This window comes from Anomaloglossus baeobatrachus, chromosome 3, assembly GCF_048569485.1.
Source record: "Anomaloglossus baeobatrachus isolate aAnoBae1 chromosome 3, aAnoBae1.hap1, whole genome shotgun sequence".
Lineage (NCBI taxonomy): Eukaryota > Metazoa > Chordata > Amphibia > Anura > Aromobatidae > Anomaloglossus > Anomaloglossus baeobatrachus.
The window spans coordinates 332912984-332935719 of NC_134355.1; the positions used below are offsets into that span (position 1 = coordinate 332912984).

Consider the following 22736-nt stretch of genomic DNA (forward strand, 5'->3'; position numbering starts at 1 on the left):
ATCTCCACAAGATGGCGCATTTGCTTTTTGATTTTGGTGAGGTTTGCATGATCGTGTCGGATTTACAGCACTGTGTCCTATGTGTTTTGATGAAATGACTGTAATGCATTGTTTTCCAATCATGTGAAACACACAACATAAACAAAATGTTTTACATTACTTTTCTTAATCTGCTTGTATAAACATTATTATTACAATCCAGTCACACAATGTTTGGGGAATTATAAAGCAGGAGGAAAAGAGCCAAGTTTTAAAGGTGCAAAAAATTAATTTATTATAGCATAAAAGTGACACACAAAGATAAAAACAGACAAGAGGGAAACAGATGATCATGCATAAGGGAATGGATGAACATATAAGCATATGCACAATGGCACGATGGTATAAATGACAGTGAATGTGGGAGAGGGGTATATAAAACAACCTCCAATATAGGTAGAAAACTTACCAAGTTATGTTTATTATAGAGGAAAAACTCCCACCAACATCTCACAAAAGAAGGGGCAGTATAAGCCCAATTAAAGTGCCATGTGCAGACTAAATGCAAAGTGACAAGTGCACAATCAAGGGTTAACCTTCAAGGAATCCCCCCATCATCCTACCTACGTACGTTTCGCAGTGTGTGGCCCAAGCCACAGCAGAGCTTCATTCCCTGATGCATGATCATCTGTTTCCCTCTTGTCTGTTTCTATCTTTGTGTGTCACTTTTATGCTATAATAAATGAATTTTTTGCACCTTTAAAACTCGGCTCTTTTCCTCCTGCTTTATAATTTTATTCGAGTGGTGGTGATGGCTGCAGTAAGGCTGGTTTCACACTACGTTTATTTAACATCCGTCCATAACGTTTTTTTGCTGCAAAAGCGGATCCTGCTTTTACAGCAAAAAACGCATGCAAACGCATGTCTTAGGCCTTGTGCGCACTAGGCGTTTTTGCCGCGTTTTTAGCGGCGTTTTTTACCGCGTTTTTGTGCTGAAAACGCAGTGACATTGCTTCCCCAGCAATGTCAATGGGTTTTCATAAGTGCTGTCCGCACACAGCGTTTTTTTTTAGCTGCGTTTTTGTGGTGACCACAAAAACGCAGCATGTCAATTATTTCTGCGTTTTTCACCCATTGAATTCAATGAGATGTTAAAAACGCAATGAAAAACGCATATAGCCGCGTTTCTATGACTAAAAACGCAGCTATAAACGCAAGGGGTGGGTACTACAGTGACGTGTACAGGAAGAGGATTCCTTCTGTTGGTAAACACAGAAGCATGAATCCTCCCGGTACCGTCACCGCTGCCTCCACCTCCCGTCCTGTGCATGTCAGCTCCGTGCGGCGCCATGTCTGGGCGGGAGGTGGAGGCAGCGGCGAAAACCAAAGTGAACAGTAGAAAAAAAAAATGTCATATATACTCACCTGTCTGCAGGGTCCCGGTGCCATGCCCGCTCCCAGCTCCTCCCGGTACCGCCGCTCTGGCTGTGTGCAGTCTCCCCGGGGCAGGACCTTGCTTGCAGGACCTGGCAGTGGATCACCTGATGCAGTCACCTGACGCATCAGCTGATCGTAGTCTCGCCGGCTTTTTCGCGCCCGGCCGGCTATCAGCTGATCCTGCCGTCAGGGGACTTCATCAGCTGATTACCGGCAGCTCCTGCTGCGATCGGACGGGATCAGACTCCTGTCCAATCGATCGCTCCAGGAGCTGCCGGTAATCAGCACAGCACATAAGTGAGTATTATTTTTTTTTTTTTTTCTACTGATGCATCAGCTGATTGTATAATCGGCTTTTATACAATCAGCTGATGTGTGATGTGATTCACGTAGTTTAACCTGACACATCATCTGATCGCTTTGCCTTCCAGCAAACCGATCAGATGATATTGGATCCTGATTGGACGGCGCGGGACCCTGACCCAGGATTACTGCGGAGGGGGGTTTATTTCAATAAAGATGGAGTCACTAATTGTGTTGTGTTTTATTTCTAATAAAAATATTTTTCTGTGTGTTGTGGTTTTTTTTTTATCATTACTAGAAATTCATGGTGGCCATGTCTAATATTGGCGTGACACCATGAATTTCGGGCTTAGGGCCAGCTGATAATATACAGCTAGCCCTAACTCCATTATTACCCGGCTAGCTACCCGGCTTCAGGGCAGCTGGAAGAGTTGGATACAGCGCCAGAAGATGGCGCTTCTATGAAAGTGCCATTTTCTGGGGTGGCTGCGGACTGCAATTCGCAGTGGGGGTGCCCAGAAAGCATGGGCACCCTGCACTGTGGATTCCAATCCCCAGCTACCTAGTTGTACCCGACTGGACTCAAAAATTAGGCGAAGCCCACGTCATTTTTTTTTTTTTAATTATTTCATGAAATAATTAAAAAAAAGGGCTTCTCTATATTTTTGGTTCCCAGCCGGGTACAAATAGGCAGCTGGGGGTTGGGGGCAGCCCGTACCTGCCTGCTGTACCCGGCTAGCATACAAAAATATGGCGAAGCCCATGTCATTTTTTTTTTCTTTTTGGGCAAAAAACTGCATACAGTCCTGGATGGAGGATGCTGAGCCTTGTAGTTCTGCAGATGCTGTCTGCTCTCCTGCATACACTAGTGAATGGAGGATGCTGAGACTTGTAGTTCTGCAGCTGCTGTCTGCTCTCCTGCATACACTAGTGAATGGAGGATGCTGAGACTTGTAGTTCTGCAGCTGCTGTCTGCTCTCCTGCATACACTAGTTCTGCAGCTGTCTGCTCTCCTGCATACAATGAACATTTTGAAGAAGGAAATGACATCAGACCTTTTTTTTTTTTTCTTTTTCATCAACAATAATGGCATTGTGCACTGATTAAAGGGAACCTGTCAGCAGAAATTTCCCCTAAAACCTAACAGATTCCCCCTCTGCAGCTCCTGGGCTGCATTCTAGAAAGGTCCCTGTTATTATTGTGCCCCCTTTCTGACCAAAAAAAAGAGTTTATAAAGTGGTACCTTTTTGGCTTCGGATTCTATAAATGTGACACGGGGGCGGGCAGCCTGATTGCCGTTATTCTGCCCCCTGGTCCTGTATGCCGCCCCCATCGCTGATTTCCATACTTTTGGACGCCGCCCACTGCTCCAGCCATCCCCGCGCATGCCCAGTGCCAGTCTCACGGGACTGAGCACTGTGACTGCTGGTGACGTGTGCGCAGGCAAGTGATTATGGGCGGGACTGTGACTGTTATCAGCAAGTACCCGCCCATAATCTCGTGAGCGCGCAAACCTCACCAGCGGTCACACTGTGCTCAGTGTAGATGCTAGACTGTATGGGCTGCTTCCAGGGATGACGTCCCTTTGTCACGTGATAGGGGCGTGTTCAAAATACTATCACGTGACAAAAGGGACGTCATCCCTGGAAGCAGCCCATACAGTCTAGTATCTACACTGAGCACAGTGTGACCGCTGGAGAGGTTTGCGCGCTCACGAGATTATGGGCGGGTACTTGCTGATAACAGTCACAGTCCCGCCCATAATCACTTGCCTGCGCACACGTCACCAGCAGTCACAGTGCTCAGTCCCGTGAGACTGGCACTGGGCATGCGCGGGGATGGCTGGAGCAGTGGGCGGCGTCCAAAAGTATGGAAATCAGCGATGGGGGCGGCATACAGGACCAGGGGGCAGAATAACGGCCATCAGGCTGCCCGCCCCCGTGTCACATTTATAGAATCCGAAGCCAAAAAGGTACCACTTTATAAACTCTTTTTTTTGGTCAGAAAGGGGGCACAATAATAACAGGGACCTTTCTAGAATGCAGCCCAGGAGCTGCAGAGGGGGAATCTGTTAGGTTTTAGGGGAAATTTCTGCTGACAGGTTCCCTTTAAAAACGCAGTGAGCAAAAACGCAGCAAAAAATGCACCAAATCGCGGCAAAAACGCATGCGTTTTTGCCGCGTTTTTTAGCCGCGGGTGCGTTTTTTTTAGACAAACGCACATAAAAACGCAGCGTGAAAAAAACGCCTAGTGCGCACATACCCTTATTTTGCAGGATCCTGTCACTGGATGTTTAGGGGCGGGCATTGGAGTCATGTGATCGGGAGTGAGGGGAACTAACGTGCCAGACTGGGAGCCGGCATCTGACAGCTGCGAGGCTGTAACCAAGGTAAACATCGGGTATTTACTTTGGTTACAAGCGTCTGCAGCTGCTAGGAGCCGGCTGCCTGCACACGTTACCAACGTAAACATCGGGTAACTAAGATAAGTGGTTACCCGATATTTACCTTGGTTACGAGTGTCCACAGCTCACAGGTGGGGGAGAGGGAGGGGGAGAGACAGAGAGAGGGGGAGAGACAGAGAGGTAGGAGAGAGATAGACTGATCACGGAGGCTGGTTCTGGGCATGCTCAGTAGAACAAGCAGGATCCTGCCTATCAGCATGCCAGCGTTCACATGCGTTTGCGTGCTGTTTAGTCATGATCCAGCAATTTGCAGAAGTTGGACGCACCTCAAAAACGTTAAAAGTAGCGTTTTTGAAAGATGTTAAAAAACTGCAAGTCGCTGGATCCTCACTATAACGCACGCAAACGCAGGTGAACGCATGTTAACGCGAGTCCATTGCAAATGCATTGAAATGAAAACGCATTTGCACTGGATCCGTTTCTGCGTTAAAAAAACGTTCAGGACGGATGTTAAATAAACGTAGTGTGAAACCAGCCTTACACTGTTTTTCTGCCCATTACATTAAATATGGTTGCCCTCTGGAGGTTTTTTTTTCTCATAATGTTTGGGGAATGCATTCAGAATATGTGCCAGAGACATACACCTGACTATGTACTGAATAGGTGTGCACCCATAATGGATCCAATAGATTCCAACAGTGGGACCTTTTGGCAGAAATGTTCCACAAAAATAAATATAATATATGAAATCTCTCTATCTGTCTAGATAATATATATATATATACACAGTGGAACCTTGGATTAAGAGTAACTTGGTTTGAGAGCGTTTTGCAAGACCAGCAAAGCTTTCTACAAATTTGTAATTTGGTTTAAGAGCAATGATTTGCAAGAAGAGCAAATCCTCACCAGGCACACTACCGGTTCTGTCCTTTCACCATGCTCTGACCCGCTCTGGAGGTAACTTTCTGTACATATGTACTGTAACTATATACAGTATACCATTGTACAGTATATACTACATAGCATGTCTATCAATTTGCATTTGTGGATATAGTATTGTACTTTATTTCTGCTAATCAGCGCAGCACATTGCTTGTACTGTACCTCTTGCACACCAACAATTTTATTGTAAGCTAACGTACAGTTTAATCTGTTTTATGTTTTTACTGTACAGTATTTTGTATTAGTGTACTGTAATTTTATGACTACAGTACGTTATTTTGTATTACTGTAATAAGTTTCTATAAATACAGTAAATATGTTTGGGTTGTGGAATGAATTGTCTGTGTTCCAATTATTCCCTATGGGAAAATTCGCTTTGATATAAGAGTAACTTGGTTTAAGGGCTCACTCACGGAATCAATTACGCTCGTAATCCAAGGTTCCACTGTATATTATTTAGATAGAGAGATTTATATATACAAATATAGTAAGATGCTCGCTGAACATGTCATGGAGGGCAGATAGGTATCACAGAGGTGATTATCCTCTGTGATGTAAGCCCAGAAGATAGCTCCAGTATGTATAATTCTGAGTGGGTTAATAGGGCTGACAAAGGCCAGGTCTACTAGCAGTCAGAGAGATGGGTGAGACTGGCTGCTCACATATTTCCACCCCAAGGCGTCATATAGTGGAAAGAAGAAAGTCCAGGTGAATTGATTTAGCTGTCTGTATATGGAGGTAAGACGTGTAAAGCTCCATGTGGCTTGTTATACTATGTATTCTATTTTACTGCACAGAAAGGCCATTTATTTCCATTGTGTGTGGCTTGTTTTATGGAGACTTAATAAAGCAGCCTGGACGTTTAGTTTAAAGGGAACTTGTCATGTGGAAAAATGTTATTAATGCTATGGGGGTTAACTATTACTATTAACGCTATTGGGGCTATTTATGCAGTGGGGGTTAATCTGGAGGTTAGTAGCATTCTGAACCTGCCTGGTGCTGCCCATTAAACCCCGCTGCCAGAAGGAGATGAACTTCAATCCTCCCAGCAGCATTCTGCTTTCTGCCATGGGGGTGGCGCTGGTTCAGTCACTGTTCTGTGTATGGAGAGCGACAGCTGTAACCGTGCCCCCACACTGAGTGACAGCCTCCTCTAATGCTGAGCAGGTGTCCGTGTGGGGGGGCCGGGGTTTAATCCCATATCTGCAGGTTGATAGCATTTCTCCATGTGACAGGTTCCCTTTAAATCTCCTCCCGCGCCTCCCTCAGTACCGCTGAGTGAGCCGTTTCCCTACAACATATTGTTTGTTAGGTTTTTTTAACATTTGTACAAAAACATAAAAGTGCTCACATGCCTGCTTCCGGCAATTCACAACCACACTATGAAGTAAAGTATAATTACTCCTAATGCTATCATGCTTTTAGCCTAGAGCTCTTCCTATAACTACAGATTGACTGTTCAATCTGGACATTCTCCTATAATGGCACGTGGATGTGTAATCTACACCTCCAGACTGCACTTCAGTATCATTCATAAGCATTGGACCCATAATTGGCAGCACCTTTGGGTTTTATATTGTGATACCCATATTTCTTTTGACCTCCTTTCTTTGGGCTAGTAGAATATGGGAAAGAAGAACTTCCATCCCAGTCTAATCTATTATGTGGACTTTTTTCCTCCTGCATGGTCTTTCTTAAAGAATTTGTCCACTACTTTTACACTGATGGCCTATCTTTTGAATAGGTCACCAATGTCTGATCAGCCATAGTCTGACACCCGCACCCCCGCCGCTGATCAGCTGTTCTCTGTGCTGGTGACGGCAGCAGGCGGACGGAAATGCTCTGTTCCGGAGCTGCCCCTTCAAGAGATAGCAACCGCAGTCGGGAACTGCACATCCACCGCCTATTGATTCGAATGGGAGACGGATGTGCAGTACCCGGCCGCGGCCACTATTAGAAGGTGGAGTAGCTCCAGAATTGAGCATTTCTGGCCGCCTGCTGCTACCGTCGCCGCCAGCACCAAGAACAGCTGATCGTCAGGAATGCTGTGTGTTGGACCCCAGCTGATTAAACATTGATGACTTATCCTAAGGAAAAAGTAGTGGCCACCTTCATTAATTTTATACTCCGAGATGCAGTTTTCAGTATGTGGAAATAATCCTAATTCTGGACTACTAATAAATAGAGGTTTTATGGGGTGTGTGTATAGTATATAGCCTCTCCTGTATTTGAAGAATATTTTATTACAGTAGGTGAAATAGTTTTTGTTTGCATTTTTTGGCCTAATTCTGGCTTTTTCTTTTTAAGGCATTACCCAATTGGCTTACTTTTTGATCTGCATGCGTCAAACACATCTCTTCCTTGGAGCATCACTGTCCACTTTAAGGTATGTTGATAATGCTATTATTTTAAGGATTGCGTTAATAAAAAGATTTAATATCCACTATATATTATTACTAGCTGTAGTACCCAGGCGTTGCCCGGGATAGTAACTGTCTCTCTGTCTCTCTTCCAGTCTCTGTCTGTGTGTCGCTCTCTGTCTGTCTCTCTGTCTGTCTCTTTCCTTGTCTGTCTGTGTCTATGTCTCTGTCTGACTATTTCTATCTCTGTCTGTATTTGTATCAGTCTATCGGTCTCCATCTCTGTGTCTGTGTCTCTCTCTCTCTCTATCTCTGTGTCTGTCTCCATGTGTGTATCAATCTGACTCTTTCCCCGTCTGTTTCTTTTCCGTCTGTCTTGGTCTGTCTCTTTTCCAGGACTGTCTCTTTTCCAGGACTGTCTCTTTTCCAGGACTGTCTCTTTTCCAGGACTGTCTCTTTTCCAGGACTGTCTCTTTTCCAGGACTGTCTCTTTTCCAGGACTGTCTCTTTTCCAGGACTGTCTCTTTTCCAGGACTGTCTCTTTTCCAGGACTGTCTCTTTTCCAGGACTGTCTCTTTTCCAGGACTGTCTCTTTTCCAGGACTGTCTCTTTTCCAGGACTGTCTCTTTTCCAGGGCTGTCTGTCTTTTTCTGTCTGTCTATCCATCTCTCCACCGACATGATATAACCTTATGCATAAACTTCAACTAACTTATTTCTTTGTCGCTCCATTGGGAGACCCAGACAATTGGGTGTATAGCTTCTGCCTCCGGAGGCCACACAAAGTATTACACTTAAAAGTGTAAAGCCCCTCCCCTTCTGCCTGTACACCCCCCGTGCATCACGGGCTCCTCAGTTTTTATGCTTTGTGCGAAGGAGGCTGACATCCACGCATAGCTCCACATCTTAGTCAGCAGCAGCTGCTGACTAGGTCGGATGGAAGAAAAGAGGGCCCATAACAGGGCCCCCAGCATGCTCCCTTCTCACCCCACTCTGGTCGGCGGTGTTGTTAAGGTTGAGGTACCCATTGCGGGTACATAGGCAGGAGCCACATGCTGTTTTCCTTCCCCATCCCTTAAAGGCTCTGGGTGAAGTGGGATCCTAATCGGTCTCCAGGCACTGGGACCGTGCTCCCTCCGCAGCCCCTTGGGAATCTGCTGGACAGGAGCCGGGTATCGTCAGGGACAAGGCCCTGCTACTGTGAGGTACTCTGTGTCCCCTTGGGGACCGCGCATGGAGCGCTTGTGCCATTACACACTGCAGCGCTGCTGGGTGTGTTAGTGCGCCGGGGACTACCGCGCCGACCGCGCTTATTTGCCGGCCGCGCTTATAACTTTAGTCCCCTGCTTTTGCGGCCTAGTATCGCATATTCCCGCCCCCAGGCCTGCCAGTCAGGGGAAGGGCGGGACGCTGCACAGGACGTCAGCGCTGAGGGCTGGAGCATACTTTGTATCCTCCTCCCCCCTCACTGAGCACCGTGGGGCACCAGATTCCCGCACTTTCTAGGGCACGCCCACGGCCCCCTCCTCCCCACAGAACGCCGGCAGCCATTCCTGTCAGCACTTCTGACGCTGGAGAGGAGAGACAACACGGCTCTGGGAGGCCCAGGCAGGGAATCTGGTGATCACACAACCGCTTTGAGCGGCTGGTAAGCAGCACCTGAGGTGCTGGCCCCACTGAGTGCCGAAGTGTACATATATATATATGCTTATATGCTATACATTTACACTGGACGGTCGCACTGTTGATTTTTGACTATATACCCTCCTGGATTGTACTCAGAGGAGACAACAGCATGTCGTCCGCAAAAAGCAAGGGTGCCAAAGCACAGGCTTACTTTGCAACCTGTACCTCATGTGCGGCTATACTACCGGCAGGTTCCACCGACCCTCATTGTGTGCAATGCTCGGCCCCTGTGGCACTTACTCAGCCGGAGCCTCTGCTACAGGTGGCCCAGGTGGAACCACCTGCTCCCACTGTCCAGGTGACAGGGACGGAGTTTGCAGTATTTGCTGACAAACTTTCTGAGAGTATGGAGAAATGGTCTGCTAAGATACTAGAAGCCTTGCAGTACAGACCGGTAACTCAGGCCACGGGCACTGTTGAATCATTGACCCCAGGCCCCCCTCATTTGGAGCAACAAAGTGCTCCTGGGGTGACTCATAGGTCCCAGGATGAGGTCTCTGACACGGACCGCAGTCCCAGGCCGCCTAAGCGGGCTCGCTGGGAAATTCCCTCGACTTCATCACACTGCTCAGGGTCTCAGCAGGAGGACTCTCTGGACGATGAAGCTGAGGTAGCAGATCAGGATTCTGATCCTGAGGCCGCTCTCAACCTAGATACACCTGATGGTGACGCCATAGTGAATGACCTTATAGCGACCATCAATCAAATGTTGGATATTTCTCCCCCAGCTCCTCCAATTGAGGAGTCAGCTTCTCAGCAGGAGAAATTCCGTTTCAGGTTTCCCAAGCGTACAATGAGTACGTTTCTGGATCACTCTGACTTCAGAGAGGCAGTCCAGAAACACCGAGCTTGTCCAGATACACGTTATCCCTTCCCCCCTGACGTTGTCAAGGGCTGGGCTCAGTGTCTCAAGGTGGATCCTCCAGTCTCCAGACTGGCGGCTAGATCCATAGTTGCAGTGGAAGATGGGGCTTCACTCAAAGATGCCACTGACAGACAGATGGAGCTCTGGTTGAAATCCATCTATGAAGCTATCGGCGCGTCTTTTGCCCCAGCATTCGCAGCCGTATGGGCACTCCAAGCTATCTCAGCTTGTCATGCGCAGATTAATGCAGTCACACATACGTCTGCTCCGCAAGTGGTGTCCTTAACCTCTCAGGCGTCGGCGTTTGCGTCCTACGCCATTAATGCTGTCCTGGACTCTGCGAGCCGTACGGCGGTAGCATCCGCCAATTCGGTGGCAGTACGCAGGGCCATGTGGCTACGTGAATGGAAGGCAGACTCTGCTTTCAAAAAGTTCTTAACCGGTTTGCCATTTTCTGGCGACCACCTGTTTGGTGAGCGATTGGATGAAATCATTAAACAATCCAAGGGAAAGGACTCATCCTTACCCCAGTCCAAACCAAACAGACCTCAACAACGGAAGGTACAATCGAGGTTTCGGTCCTTTCGGTCCGCGGGCAGGTCCCAATTCTCCTCGTCCAAAAGGCCTCAGAAGGATCAGAGGAACTCCGATTCATGGCGGTCTAAGTCACGTCCTAAAAAGACCGCCGGAGGAACCGCTCCCAAAGCGGCCTCCTCATGACTTTTAGGCCTCCTCACACAGCATCCTCGGTCGGTGGCAGGCTCTCCCGCTTTTGCGACGCCTGGCTGCCACAGGTAAAAGACCGTTAGGTGAGAGACATTCTGTCTCACGGTTACAGGATAGAGTTCAGCTCTCGTCCTCCGACTCGGTTCTTCAGAACATTTCCGCCCCCCGAGCGAGCCGATGCTCTTCTTCAGGCGGTGGGCACTCTGAAGGCAGAAGGCGTGTTGATCCCTGTTCCTTTTCAGCAACAGGGTCACGGTTTTTACTCCAACTTGTTCGTGGTGCCGAAAAAGGACGGATCCTTCCGTCCTGTTCTGGACCTAAAACTGCTCAACAAACACGTAAAAACCAGGCGGTTCCGGATGGAATCGCTCCGCTCCGTCATCGCCTCAATGTCCCAAGGAGATTTCCTAGCATCAATCGACATCAAAGATGCTTATCTCCACGTACCGATTGCACCAGAGCATCAGCGCTTCCTGCGTTTCGCCATAGGGGACGAACACCTTCAGTTCGTGGCACTGCCTTTCGGCCTGGCGACGGCCCCACGGGTTTTCACCAAGGTCATGGCAACAGTAGTAGCAGTTCTGCACTCTCAGGGACACTCGGTGATCCCTTACTTAGACGATCTACTTGTCAAGGCACCCTCTCAAGTGGCATGCCAACACAGCCTGAACATTGCTCTGGAGACTCTCCAGAGTTTCGGGTGGATCATCAATTTTCCAAAGTCAAATCTGACACCGGCCCAATCACTGACATATCTTGGCATGGAGTTTCATACTCTCTCAGCGATAGTGAAGCTTCCGCTGGACAAACAGCGTTCACTACAGACAGGGGTGCAATCTCTCCTTCAAGGTCAGTCACACCCCTTGAGGCGCCTCATGCACTTCCTAGGGAAGATGGTAGCGGCAATGGAGGCAGTTCCTTTTGCGCAGTTTCATCTGCGTCCACTTCAATGGGACATTCTCCGCAAATGGGACAGGAAGTCGACGTCCCTCGACAGGAACGTCTCCCTTTCTCAGGCAGCCAAAACTTCCCTTCGGTGGTGGCTTCTTCCCACTTCATTGTCGAAGGGGAAATCCTTCCTACCCCCATCCTGGGCGGTGGTCACGACGGACGCGAGTCTGTCAGGGTGGGGAGCGGTCTTTCTCCACCACAGGGCTCAGGGTACTTGGACTCAGACAGAGTCCTCCCTTCAGATCAATGTTCTGGAGATAAGGGCAGTGTATCTTGCCCTGAAGGCGTTCCAGCCGTGGCTGGAAGGCAAGCAGATCCGAATTCAGTCGGACAACTCCACAGCGGTGGCATACATCAACCACCAAGGCGGAACACGCAGTCGGCAAGCCTTCCAGGAAGTCCGGCGGATTCTGCTATGGGTGGAAGCCACAGCCTCCACCATATCCGCAGTTCACATCCCGGGCGTAGAAAACTGGGAGGCAGACTTTCTCAGTCGCCAGGGCATGGACGCAGGGGAGTGGTCCCTTCACCCGGACGTGTTTCAGGAGATCTGTTGCCGCTGGGGGATGCCGGACGTCGACCTAATGGCGTCCCGGCACAACAACAAGGTCCTGACATTCATGGCACGGTCTCAAGATCACAGAGCTCTGGCGGCAGACGCCTTAGTTCAGGATTGGTCGCAGTTTCAACTCCCTTATGTGTTTCCTCCTCTGCAACTGTTGCCCAGAGTATTACGCAAGATCAGGTCCGACTGCCGCCGCGCCATCCTCGTCGCTCCAGACTGGCCGAGGAGGTCGTGGTACCCGGATCTGTGGCATCTCACGGTGGGCCAACCGTGGGCACTACCAGACCGACCAGACTTGCTGTCTCAAGGGCCGTTTTTCCATCTGAATTCTGCGGCCCTCAACCTGACTGTGTGGCCATTGAGTCCTGGATCCTAGCGTCTTCAGGGTTATCTCAAGAGGTCATTGCCACTATGAGACAGGCTAGGAAACCAACGTCCGCCAAGATCTACCACAGGACGTGGAGGATATTCTTATCTTGGTGCTCTGATCAGGGGTTTTCTCCCTGGCCATTTGCCTTGCCCACTTTTCTTTCCTTCCTTCAATCCGGATTGGAAAAAGGTTTGTCGCTCGGCTCCCTTAAGGGACAAGTCTCAGCACTCTCTGTGTTTTTTCAGAAGCGCCTAGCCAGACTTCCACAGGTACGCACGTTCCTGCAGGGGGTTTGTCACATAGTCCCTCCTTACAAGCGGCCGTTAGAACCCTGGGATCTGAACAGGGTGCTGATGGCTCTTCAGAAGCCACCTTTCGAGCCAATGAAGGATATTTCTCTCTCACGCCTTTCGCAGAAAGTGGTCTTCCTAGTAGCAGTCACATCACTTCGGAGAGTGTCTGAGCTAGCAGCGCTGTCATGCAAAGCCCCTTTCCTGGTGTTTCACCAGGACAAGGTGGTTCTGCGTCCGGTTCCGGAATTTCTTCCTAAGGTGGTATCCCCCTTTCATCTCAATCAGGATATCTCCTTACCCTCTTTTTGTCCTCATCCAGTTCACCAATGTGAAAGGGATTTGCACTTGTTAGATCTGGTGAGAGCACTCAGACTCTACATTTCTCGTACGGCGCCCCTGCGCCGCTCGGATGCACTCTTTGTCCTTGTCGCTGGCCAGCGTAAAGGGTCACAGACTTCCAAATCAACCCTGGCTCGGTGGATCAAGGAACCAATTCTCGAAGCTTACCGATCCTCTGGGCTTCCGGTTCCCTCAGGGCTGAAGGCCCATTCTACCAGAGCCGTGGGTGCGTCCTGGGCTTTGCGGCACCAGGCTACGGCTCAGCAGGTGTGTCAGGCAGCTACCTGGTCGAGCCTGCACACTTTCACAAAACACTATCAGGTGCATACCTATGCTTCGGCAGATGCCAGCCTAGGTAGGCGAGTCCTTCAGGCGGCGGTTGCCCACCTGTAGGAAGGGGCCGTTTTACGGCTCTATTACGAGGTTTTATTTTACCCACCCAGGGACTGCTTTTGGACGTCCCAATTGTCTGGGTCTCCCAATGGAGCGACAAAGAAGAAGGGAATTTTGTTTACTTACCGTAAATTCCTTTTCTTCTAGCTCCAATTGGGAGATCCAGCACCCGCCCCTGTTCCCTTCGGGCTGTTGTTCTTTGTGTACACATGTTGTTCATGTTGAATGGTTTCAGTTCTCCGAAATTTCTTCGGATTGAATTTATTTTAAACCAATTTATAACTTTTCCTCCTTCTTGCTTTTGCACCAAAACTGAGGAGCCCGTGATGCACGGGGGGTGTATAGGCAGAAGGGGAGGGGCTTTACACTTTTAAGTGTAATACTTTGTGTGGCCTCCGGAGGCAGAAGCTATACACCCAATTGTCTGGGTCTCCCAATTGGAGCTAGAAGAAAAGGAATTTACGGTAAGTAAACAAAATTCCCTTCTTTGTTCCTATAGCAACCACTGACAGTTGCTATTAATAACCTATAGCTCCCACCTCCATTCATTTTAATGGCGGCAGGATTTTAGAGACTAACTGTAAAGCACGGGGTTAAATTTTTCTGTCAAAACAGTCTACGACGCTCCCTGGGTCACATGAGGAATCTGTGCAATATTTCGTGATTGTAAATGTGATGGAGCGGATTCCTTTAGCGGACACACACACACACACACACACACACACACACACACACACACACACACCTACACACCTACACACACACACACCTACACACACCTACACACACCTACACACACCTACACACACACACACACACACACACACACACACACACACACACACACACACACACACACACACACACACACACACACACACACACTCAGCTTTATATATTAGATAGCAGCCTTCCATTGTCAGTATCAGGTTTGTTCAGGCATTTGAGATTTGTTTATTTACTTCTTTTGATAATGGCAGGGAACATAGTAAAACTGTAAGTAACCATTATTCAGCCCATTACTTCACTGCCATCCCTGGCCAGTTTTTAGGCTATGTGCGCACAGTGCGTTTTTCGCTGCGTTTTTGCGTGTTTTTCGGGTGCGTTTTTGGCCTCAAAACTGCAGGACTTTGCAGCAAAGTCTATGAGTTTTCATTTTTGCTGTCCACACACATCTGTTTTTTTTACCTGCGTTTTTGAGTTAAAAAAAAAAAAATGGACATGTCAGTTCTTTCCTGCGTTTTTCTGCGTTTTCCCCCCATGCAATGCATTGGAAAAACGCAGCAAAACGCAGAGATCAAAAACGCAGCAAAACGCAGCCAAAAACGCACCAAATCGCGGCAAAAACGCATGCGTTTTTTGATGCGTTTTTTCGACGCAGGTGCGTTTTTGTGCGTTTTTAGCGACCAAAAACGCACAAAAACGCAGCGTCAAAAAGACGCAGTGTGCGAACCTAGCCTTAGTTGTCCTGGAGACAATGTGATGACCAGAGATTTGGCTACAGCATTTATGTATTTGGACGCCATTGTACCTTCAGATCTGTCTGAGTTGTCCGAAGATGGGGATAGTGAAGCCAACGATGATTGACCACAGTGATCATGTGACAAAAATGTCACACGATCCCTGGGAGAGCCAGCGCTGACTTTGCTGGAAAGGAGCCAGCACCGGAGGTGAGTATAAGTGCTCTTATTCTACGGGGGCAAACATAGGCATTGAGAAGGGTTTGTCTGAATAGTGAAATTGATTTTAACAAACATCTACTCTCTTTTCCTGATGAATAAGGATATATGTCATGTATATGCTAACAAACTACTGTGCATTGGAGCCCTGTAGAATATAATCCCGTAAGTGCAGAGCTCTCTCCATCTATTTCAGGCAGTCAATGTTAGTTCATTGTAATTTGCATTTTGTGTGTAAACCCCTCTTACATAGTCAATGGTGCTCTAATTTTTTTTATTATCTAATATATAAAACGGAGTGTATGTGTCCGCTAAAGGAATCCGCACCGTCGCATTTACAATCACGAAATTTAGCACAGACACCCCATTTGACTCAGAGAACGTCATAGGCTATGTTTTGAGGGAAAAGTTTAATCCCGCGCTTTACGGTTATTTACCAAAAAACCTGCTTACATTAAAGTCAATGGAGCTGGGAGCCACAGGTCATTAATAGGATCTCTGATTTGTTGCTATAGGCAGCAAAGGATATTCATAGTATAAGAAGTTTATGTGTAAGGTAATTTGATGTTAGTGGAGAAAGAGAGAGAGAGACACACAGAGACAGACAAACAGGGAAAGAGGCAGACAGTATTGTTGATTTCACATGGACTGCAATGGTAAACACACCTAACCTGAGGTTTTTCCGACAAGGGAAGAAAGATTATCTAGAACTGTGGACCGATCTTTGGATTTAAATCCTGCCCTCCAGGATTCGAGTACCTTATATTTTCTCACAGTCATATGAAAAAGTTTGGGCACCCCTGTCACGAACCACCGGGGGGGGTCACTCAGAAATCCCCCGTGCTGGCCACCAATGTCACGATCGGGGGGTAACAAGCAGGAGTCACCCCTCCTTTATACCTCCCGACCGACAGACAGAGCACGTGACGCGCTCTCTAGCGCCCCTCTTATAGTCAGGCCAATTATGGAATTGCCCGACAATAAGCAAGGAGGCCGCTATACTACTTATGCCGACTATTGAAGGGTCCCCGGTGAGAGTAGGGTATATATTCCCCCGACCTCCGCGGGCGGAATATATAAAATCTCCCTGAATATCACTGGCCTCCCCACAATACTCCTTGGCACAACTCGCTGCCACCAACCGCTTCACGGTAACTATTAGCCGAACACACAGACGTGGGATTCAAGATCGAGATAACAGAACAACCCAAGATTAATTATATATTTTAATCGGCCGAAGCCACACTAGAAACTACAATATATACAATAGGGGATCTACAGAATATACATAGGTCAGAGTACAGTTACACGCAAGATATGGATTACAAACAGGCATACACAGTTCCAGCAGTTACCTTGTGCGTCTGGCCACAGGGGGGTGCCGTGGACCAGGTTTCCAGGATCTCTCTCACAGGTCTTCCCTGACCAGACCCCCGAGCAAAAGAACACTGGAAAATGGCCGAAGTAGGGTTATCAACCTGGGCAAATCCAGGTCCCCTCCTACCTTAGTGACCTCAGAGGGAGCACTGCTCCACCCCTGGCTGGAGTTATGGACAATATCCACAACAGGGAATATGGGCCATAACTTTGCCTGGGAGCGTCGTAGGCGGACCCCAACGCTCTCATTGTGACAGCTATGAATTTAGCTACAGAACGAGAGGACTCATGACTTGTCTACTAGTTCCCCATTGGCTGATATCACGTTTGGGGTATTTCCCAATGTCCTACTCCCATAAAAAAGGTGTGCCAGCATCGTCCGCATGCGGAGACACCATTTTTATGGTTTCCATATTTATCGGAAATATGGCTTGCGAGATATGAACCATATTTTACTGGAGTCGTTCTGTCTGGATACTTCCAAGCTTGCTAATTAGATAGCAGCCCCTGCTACAGGGTGACGGCAGGGAGGCATCCTGTCTCCACTATTCCCAGGTCATCTAATCTCCATATCACAGGAGATGGCCATGAGATGTGTTGCTAGGATGTGACACCTTCCCAGATGCTGGACATTGAGAACAAGAAGGGAGGGGCACGCCATGGAGTGATGAGAGCGATTATGACTGGAAATCATAATTCCTCTTCATATCCCAGGATTTTCCTCATACCTCCCCCCTTTTGAGGGCGCTAGGGGGCAGCACACTCCGGTGTTCCCCCGTGCGCCCGTCCGCGACCTCTCCTTGTCGGGACAGCCCGTCTGCGTTACCGTGGTCACGGCCCCTTTTGTGGCGAATGGTGAAGTGGTATTGCTGGAGTGCAAGACTCCATCGCAACAACCTCCCATTTGTCCCAGAGACTGTGTGTAACCAGCTGAGGGGATTGTGGTCCGTCTCTACGATGAAGACGCTGCAGGGCCCACACTATGGCCAGGCATTCCTTTTCCATCGTGGAATAGGCCACTTCCCTTGGTAAAACAAAGAAGAAAAATACTGTACAACGACTCAATTGCAAAACACTTGAATTTTATTCATATAGAAAAGATTAATAACAAGTAGAAAATATGATAAAAAGTAGAGACAGATGGTTTGTGCCAACAGGTGGCACTCTCACCACAAAATACGGCAGGTAAAGGCACATGTACAAAGATTAATGTCTAAGTGTGCACAGCCTAAGGCTCACCTATAGAAAAGGTGGCCCAAGGCAGGACACATTACAAGTAGGTAGAGGTGCTAAATGCAGCTAATCCAAGACACCAAGGAATCAAAATACATACTGACTAAAAATATATCCCTAGATCAGCTGCAGTGCTATTACCGTACCTGGAGACGTGGTGGGAACCCTAAACCCCGACCTATAGGTTTCGTTAGTGATTCTTCTTCCGGGGGTGGTCTCTGATTAAAACAGTGGCCCTTTTAAATGGAGATTCCCCAATCACATCCCTTAAAATATCCACCACTCAGGCAGTGGGATGTATGGAACAATCCCCTGATGGAATATAACCGATGACCTGATTGGAGGATAGTCACAAAAGAAACTCCCATCCGTGCGTCATACCGAGGAACGCTAGACCGGAAGCGGAAGTGACGCGTTAAACACGTCACTCCCACCATGCCTCGCGCGTCTTCTCGCATACGCTGAACCGGAAGTGGAAGTGACGCGACCATCACGTCACCACCACCATTCCTCACACGTCATCTCAAGTGCACTATACCGGAAGTGGAAGTGACGCGACCATCACGTCACTCCCACCAGACCGTCCCCATCAGATGACACATCACGGGGCGGATATTGACAAATAAGAAAGGTATATGCGTACTACATATTCAGTGTTATACCACTTGCATTATACCGAAAATAAGGTGGCATAAACGTCATTTCGCCACCATGGGAACGCGCATCACATCAATCAAGGGTGCGCGGCCAGCAAATCCAAATGGGGCGAGACCTAAGTATACTCAACACAGTAACCCTGTGTCTACAAATACACGTAACATATCACAATATGTATAGTCACTATTGACATACCCCATTTGCCGATGCCAGATCGCAGACAGGAAGCAATAAGAGTCATATTACTGCCATAAAAACGTATAAATGTCGCTCCAGGCATAGAAACTAACAAGTACATATGCAACACTGTCTCAAGCAACCATGGCATCGGAACGTATGTAAACCCGCCACAACCACCCTATGTGTGTCCCAATGTGCCCGGTGTACATTTATAATATTGTACCCAACAACACTGAGGACAGGGATATATTTCCACCAGGAGAGCACTAGGGAGAAAAAATGCTATCCAAGAACATAATATATAGCACCATCCCCCCTCGATTTACCACTATGGCGCGCGGATGAATGCCCCGGAGGCGCCAAACCACAGCGGGCACGTCCAGGCCACAATTATGGGAACAAAGTTGCCACAAGAGTAGCCCAGAAGGACGCGCCAGCGGCCGCACAGCGCAAACAGGGCAAACACCCGCGCGCACCGGTATCGCGAGGGATGTCGCACAGAAAAACGAGAGGGGAGGAATGCATCAAAATGCCCAGAATCTCATTTTAAAGGCCCACAAGGGACCCATACATGATACAACATACATTTAATCAAACAGGACATATGAGAATACATAACATTCCACCAAATGCATGACAGTTATACGTTCTTATATAGCAGATGAACTCCATAGGATCTTCCAACAAATTCCAAAAGGGAGTAGACCTCTCAAATTCCATACATGGTTAACATCGGAATCGGGATGTGATATGGGAAAGTATGGCTAAGGAAAAAATAAAAACAATTAAAATCAAGACCAATATGGTGCAAAGCAAAATACTTGGGACAAGATATATCAAATCATGTGAAATGGAGTCTATATCACATAACCACTGCCGGAGGTCCAGAAAGGGCGGCCACAGTCAAGAGTGTATTTTTATATATTATTACAAAAAGGACACAAAACTTAAACACTCATTCAGCCCATTGGGCTGTATGGTCTTCAAGGTCCATATCCACTCCGTTTCACGTTGTGCAAGGAGTCGACTGATATTACCACCTCGGACGTCCGTTGTGATCTGGTCGATCCCTCGTACCCGTAATAAAGTATGGTCACAGCAATGATGCCTCTTAAAGTGCCTAGGTATTGTCTTAAGGCCCTCGATGTCCACTACATCTATGGCGGCCTGGATGTCCCGTACATGCTCTCTTACACGGACCTTAAGGGCCATTCGAACCACACGGTGAACAGCCGAATCTGGACCTCCGAAGGGGAGTGGAAAGTTGTAAAAAGGGGAGCACACTCCTGTCTTTTTTATCATAGTGACTAGAAGTCAAAATGTCCTTCAAATTCTTGGCCTTACGAGCCGCAACCAATGGTCTGTCAGGCAGATAGTTCTTTAGAATGGGATCGACAGTGAGAATGGACCAGAAGTGAGACATCACATCCATCATCCTACCCCAATGTGAGTGATACTGAGTAATCATTCTCACATTGTTCGAGGTTTTTTTAGTTTGATTGCCATACAGTAATTCAACCCGTGGGGAATTCCTAGCTCTGTTATAGGCCTTTTTAATAGACCTATTACTATACCCGCGTTTGCGGAACCTGTCCTTAAGTTCCAGAGCCCTTGATTCAAAAACAGAATCCGAAGAATAAATCCGTCGCAGACGGAGGAATTGCCCCACGGGGACCGCACGTATGATATGGGCGGGATGGGCAGATGTGGCGTGTAAAACCGAATTTACGGCAGTGTCTTTACGATAAAGGTCAGTTTGTAACTGGCCAGATCTGTCCCGTATGACCAGCACGTCCAGAAACTCGAGGGAAACATCGCTGAACCTATGAGTCAGCCTTAAATTAATGTCATTAGTATTTAACCTCTGAATAAATGAATCAAGCTCTTGGGCATCTCCCTGCCAGATAAAAAAGTTGTCGTCGATGTACCGCGTCCAAAAGGGGATGCGGTCCACCGACGACAACGTATCTGACAGGAAGAGGTCCCTCTCCCACAGCCCCAGGAATAAATTAGCTTATGAGGGCGCAAACGCCGCCCCCATCGCTGTACCCTGGAGCTGTAGGTACAGGGACCCCCCAAAAAAGAACAAAAAAAAAAAGAAAAAATTATGTGTTAAAGCAAAACTCAAGAGGCTCACGACGAAATCCCTCTCTGCTCCGGACATGCTGGTCATAGACAGATAGTACGAGGTCGCCCGTAGTCCGTCGCGGTGTCGAATGCTCGTATAGAGCGATTCAATATCGCAAGAGACCATCAGGGAACCCTCACCCACATGCAAGGAGTCAATCCTTTGGAGAAAGCTACTCGTATCCCGTGTATACGAGGGAAGAGATTCCACTAAAGGTTTGAGACGGTGTGTAACCAGCTGAGGGGATTGTGGTCCGTCTCCACGATGAAGTGGCGCCCGTATAGATAGGGTTGCAGACGCTGCAGGGCCCACACTATGGCCAGGCATTCCTTTTCCATCGTGGAATAGGCCACTTCCCTTGGTAACAGCTTCCTGCTCAGGTACAAGACTGGGTGCTCTTGGCTCGCAGAGTCCACCTGGCTGAGCACCGCACCGAGGCCGAAGTCACTGGCATCGGTCTGTACTACAAACGGCCGCGTGAAGTCGGCTGCCTGTAGCACGGGCGGGCTGGACAGGGCGTCCTTTAGGGCCCGGAAGGCTGTCTCGCAGTCCATTGTCCAATCGACTGCAGAGGGCAGCTTCTTCTTGGTGAGGTCCGTCAAGGGCTTTGCCAGGCTACTATAGCGTGGCACAAACCTCCTATAGTACCCGGCGGTCCCCAAGAAGGACATCACCTGCTTCTTGGTCCTGGGGGTGGGCCAGGATGCGATGGCCTCCACTTTCTCAGTCTCGGGCTTCAGCGTTCTCCCGCCTACCCGGTGACCGAGGTACTAGACCTCGCTCATGGCCAGCTGACACTTTCCCGGCTTGATGGTCAAACCTGCCTGGTGGATCCGCCTGAGCACCTGTGCTAGATGCTCTAGGTGGTCCTCCCAGGTGGGACTGAAGACTGCAATGTCATCCAGGTACGCGGCCGCGTACCCTTCAAGTCCCGTGAGCAGGGTGTTGACCATCCGCTGGAAAGTGACAGGGGCATTCCTCATCCCGAATGGAATCACCGTGGATTCGTACAGTCCAAATGGGGTAATAAAGGCACCCTGGCCTTGCGAGTCAGGGGGATCTGCCAATATCCCCGGCTCAGATCCATGATGGTCAGGTACTGAGCCCCGGCCAACTGATCGAGCAGGTCATTGATGCGTGGCATTGGGTACGCATCGGCGACCGTGACAGCATTGAGCCCCCTGTAGTCCACGCAGAACCGAATGGTTCGGTCCTTCTTAGGGACGAGGACTACAGGCGAGGCCCAAGCGCTGTTGGATGCCTGGATCACCCCCAGCTTCAGCATCTCGTCAATCTCCTGGCGCATGTGTTGCTGCACCTCCAGGGAGACCCGATATGCTGAACGCCGGATTGGGGGATGATCCCCAGTGTCCACGTGATGGACAGCCAAGTTAGTCCTTCCGGGCTGGTTGGTAAACAACCCCCGGAAGGGGTGTAGGGTGGCCCACAGCTGGGACCGTTGGTCCTCCAAGAGCTGGTGGCCAACCTCCACATCCTCAATGGATCCGCCTGCCCTAACCTGGGCTAGCATATCCAAGAGGGTTTCCGCTTCTCCCTCCTCGGGCAGGTTGCACACGGGGAGCGCACACGCCTCCCGCTCATGATGTGCCTTCATCATGTTCACATGGAAGGGATTCCGCCTTCCGCGGGCAGGGTCCAGGGTGACCAGGTACGTCACAGGGTTGAGCTGCTGGTACACGAGGTATGGGCCTTCCCAGGCTGCCTGAAGCTTGTCCTGTGGTACGGGGACCAGTACCCACACCTTTTGACCCACTTGGTAGGTCCTCTCACAAGCGTTCTGGTCGTACCAACGCTTCTGATCGGCCTGGGCTTGAGCCATATTGTCGTGTACCAGTTGCGTCAAGAACTG

General features: G+C 48.8%; 1 protein-coding gene across 2 annotated transcripts in view; it reads left to right on the forward strand.

The window, feature by feature from the left end:
- The window catches only part of ATG5 (autophagy related 5), a 256782-nt gene that overhangs the window by 29104 nt on the left and 204942 nt on the right, over positions 1–22736 (forward strand). For both annotated transcript variants that reach the window (XM_075340076.1, XM_075340077.1), the window contains exon 4: positions 7373–7451. In XM_075340076.1, the coding sequence (XP_075196191.1) occupies positions 7373–7451 (79 nt within the window). The remainder of the gene's footprint in view (positions 1–7372; positions 7452–22736) is intronic.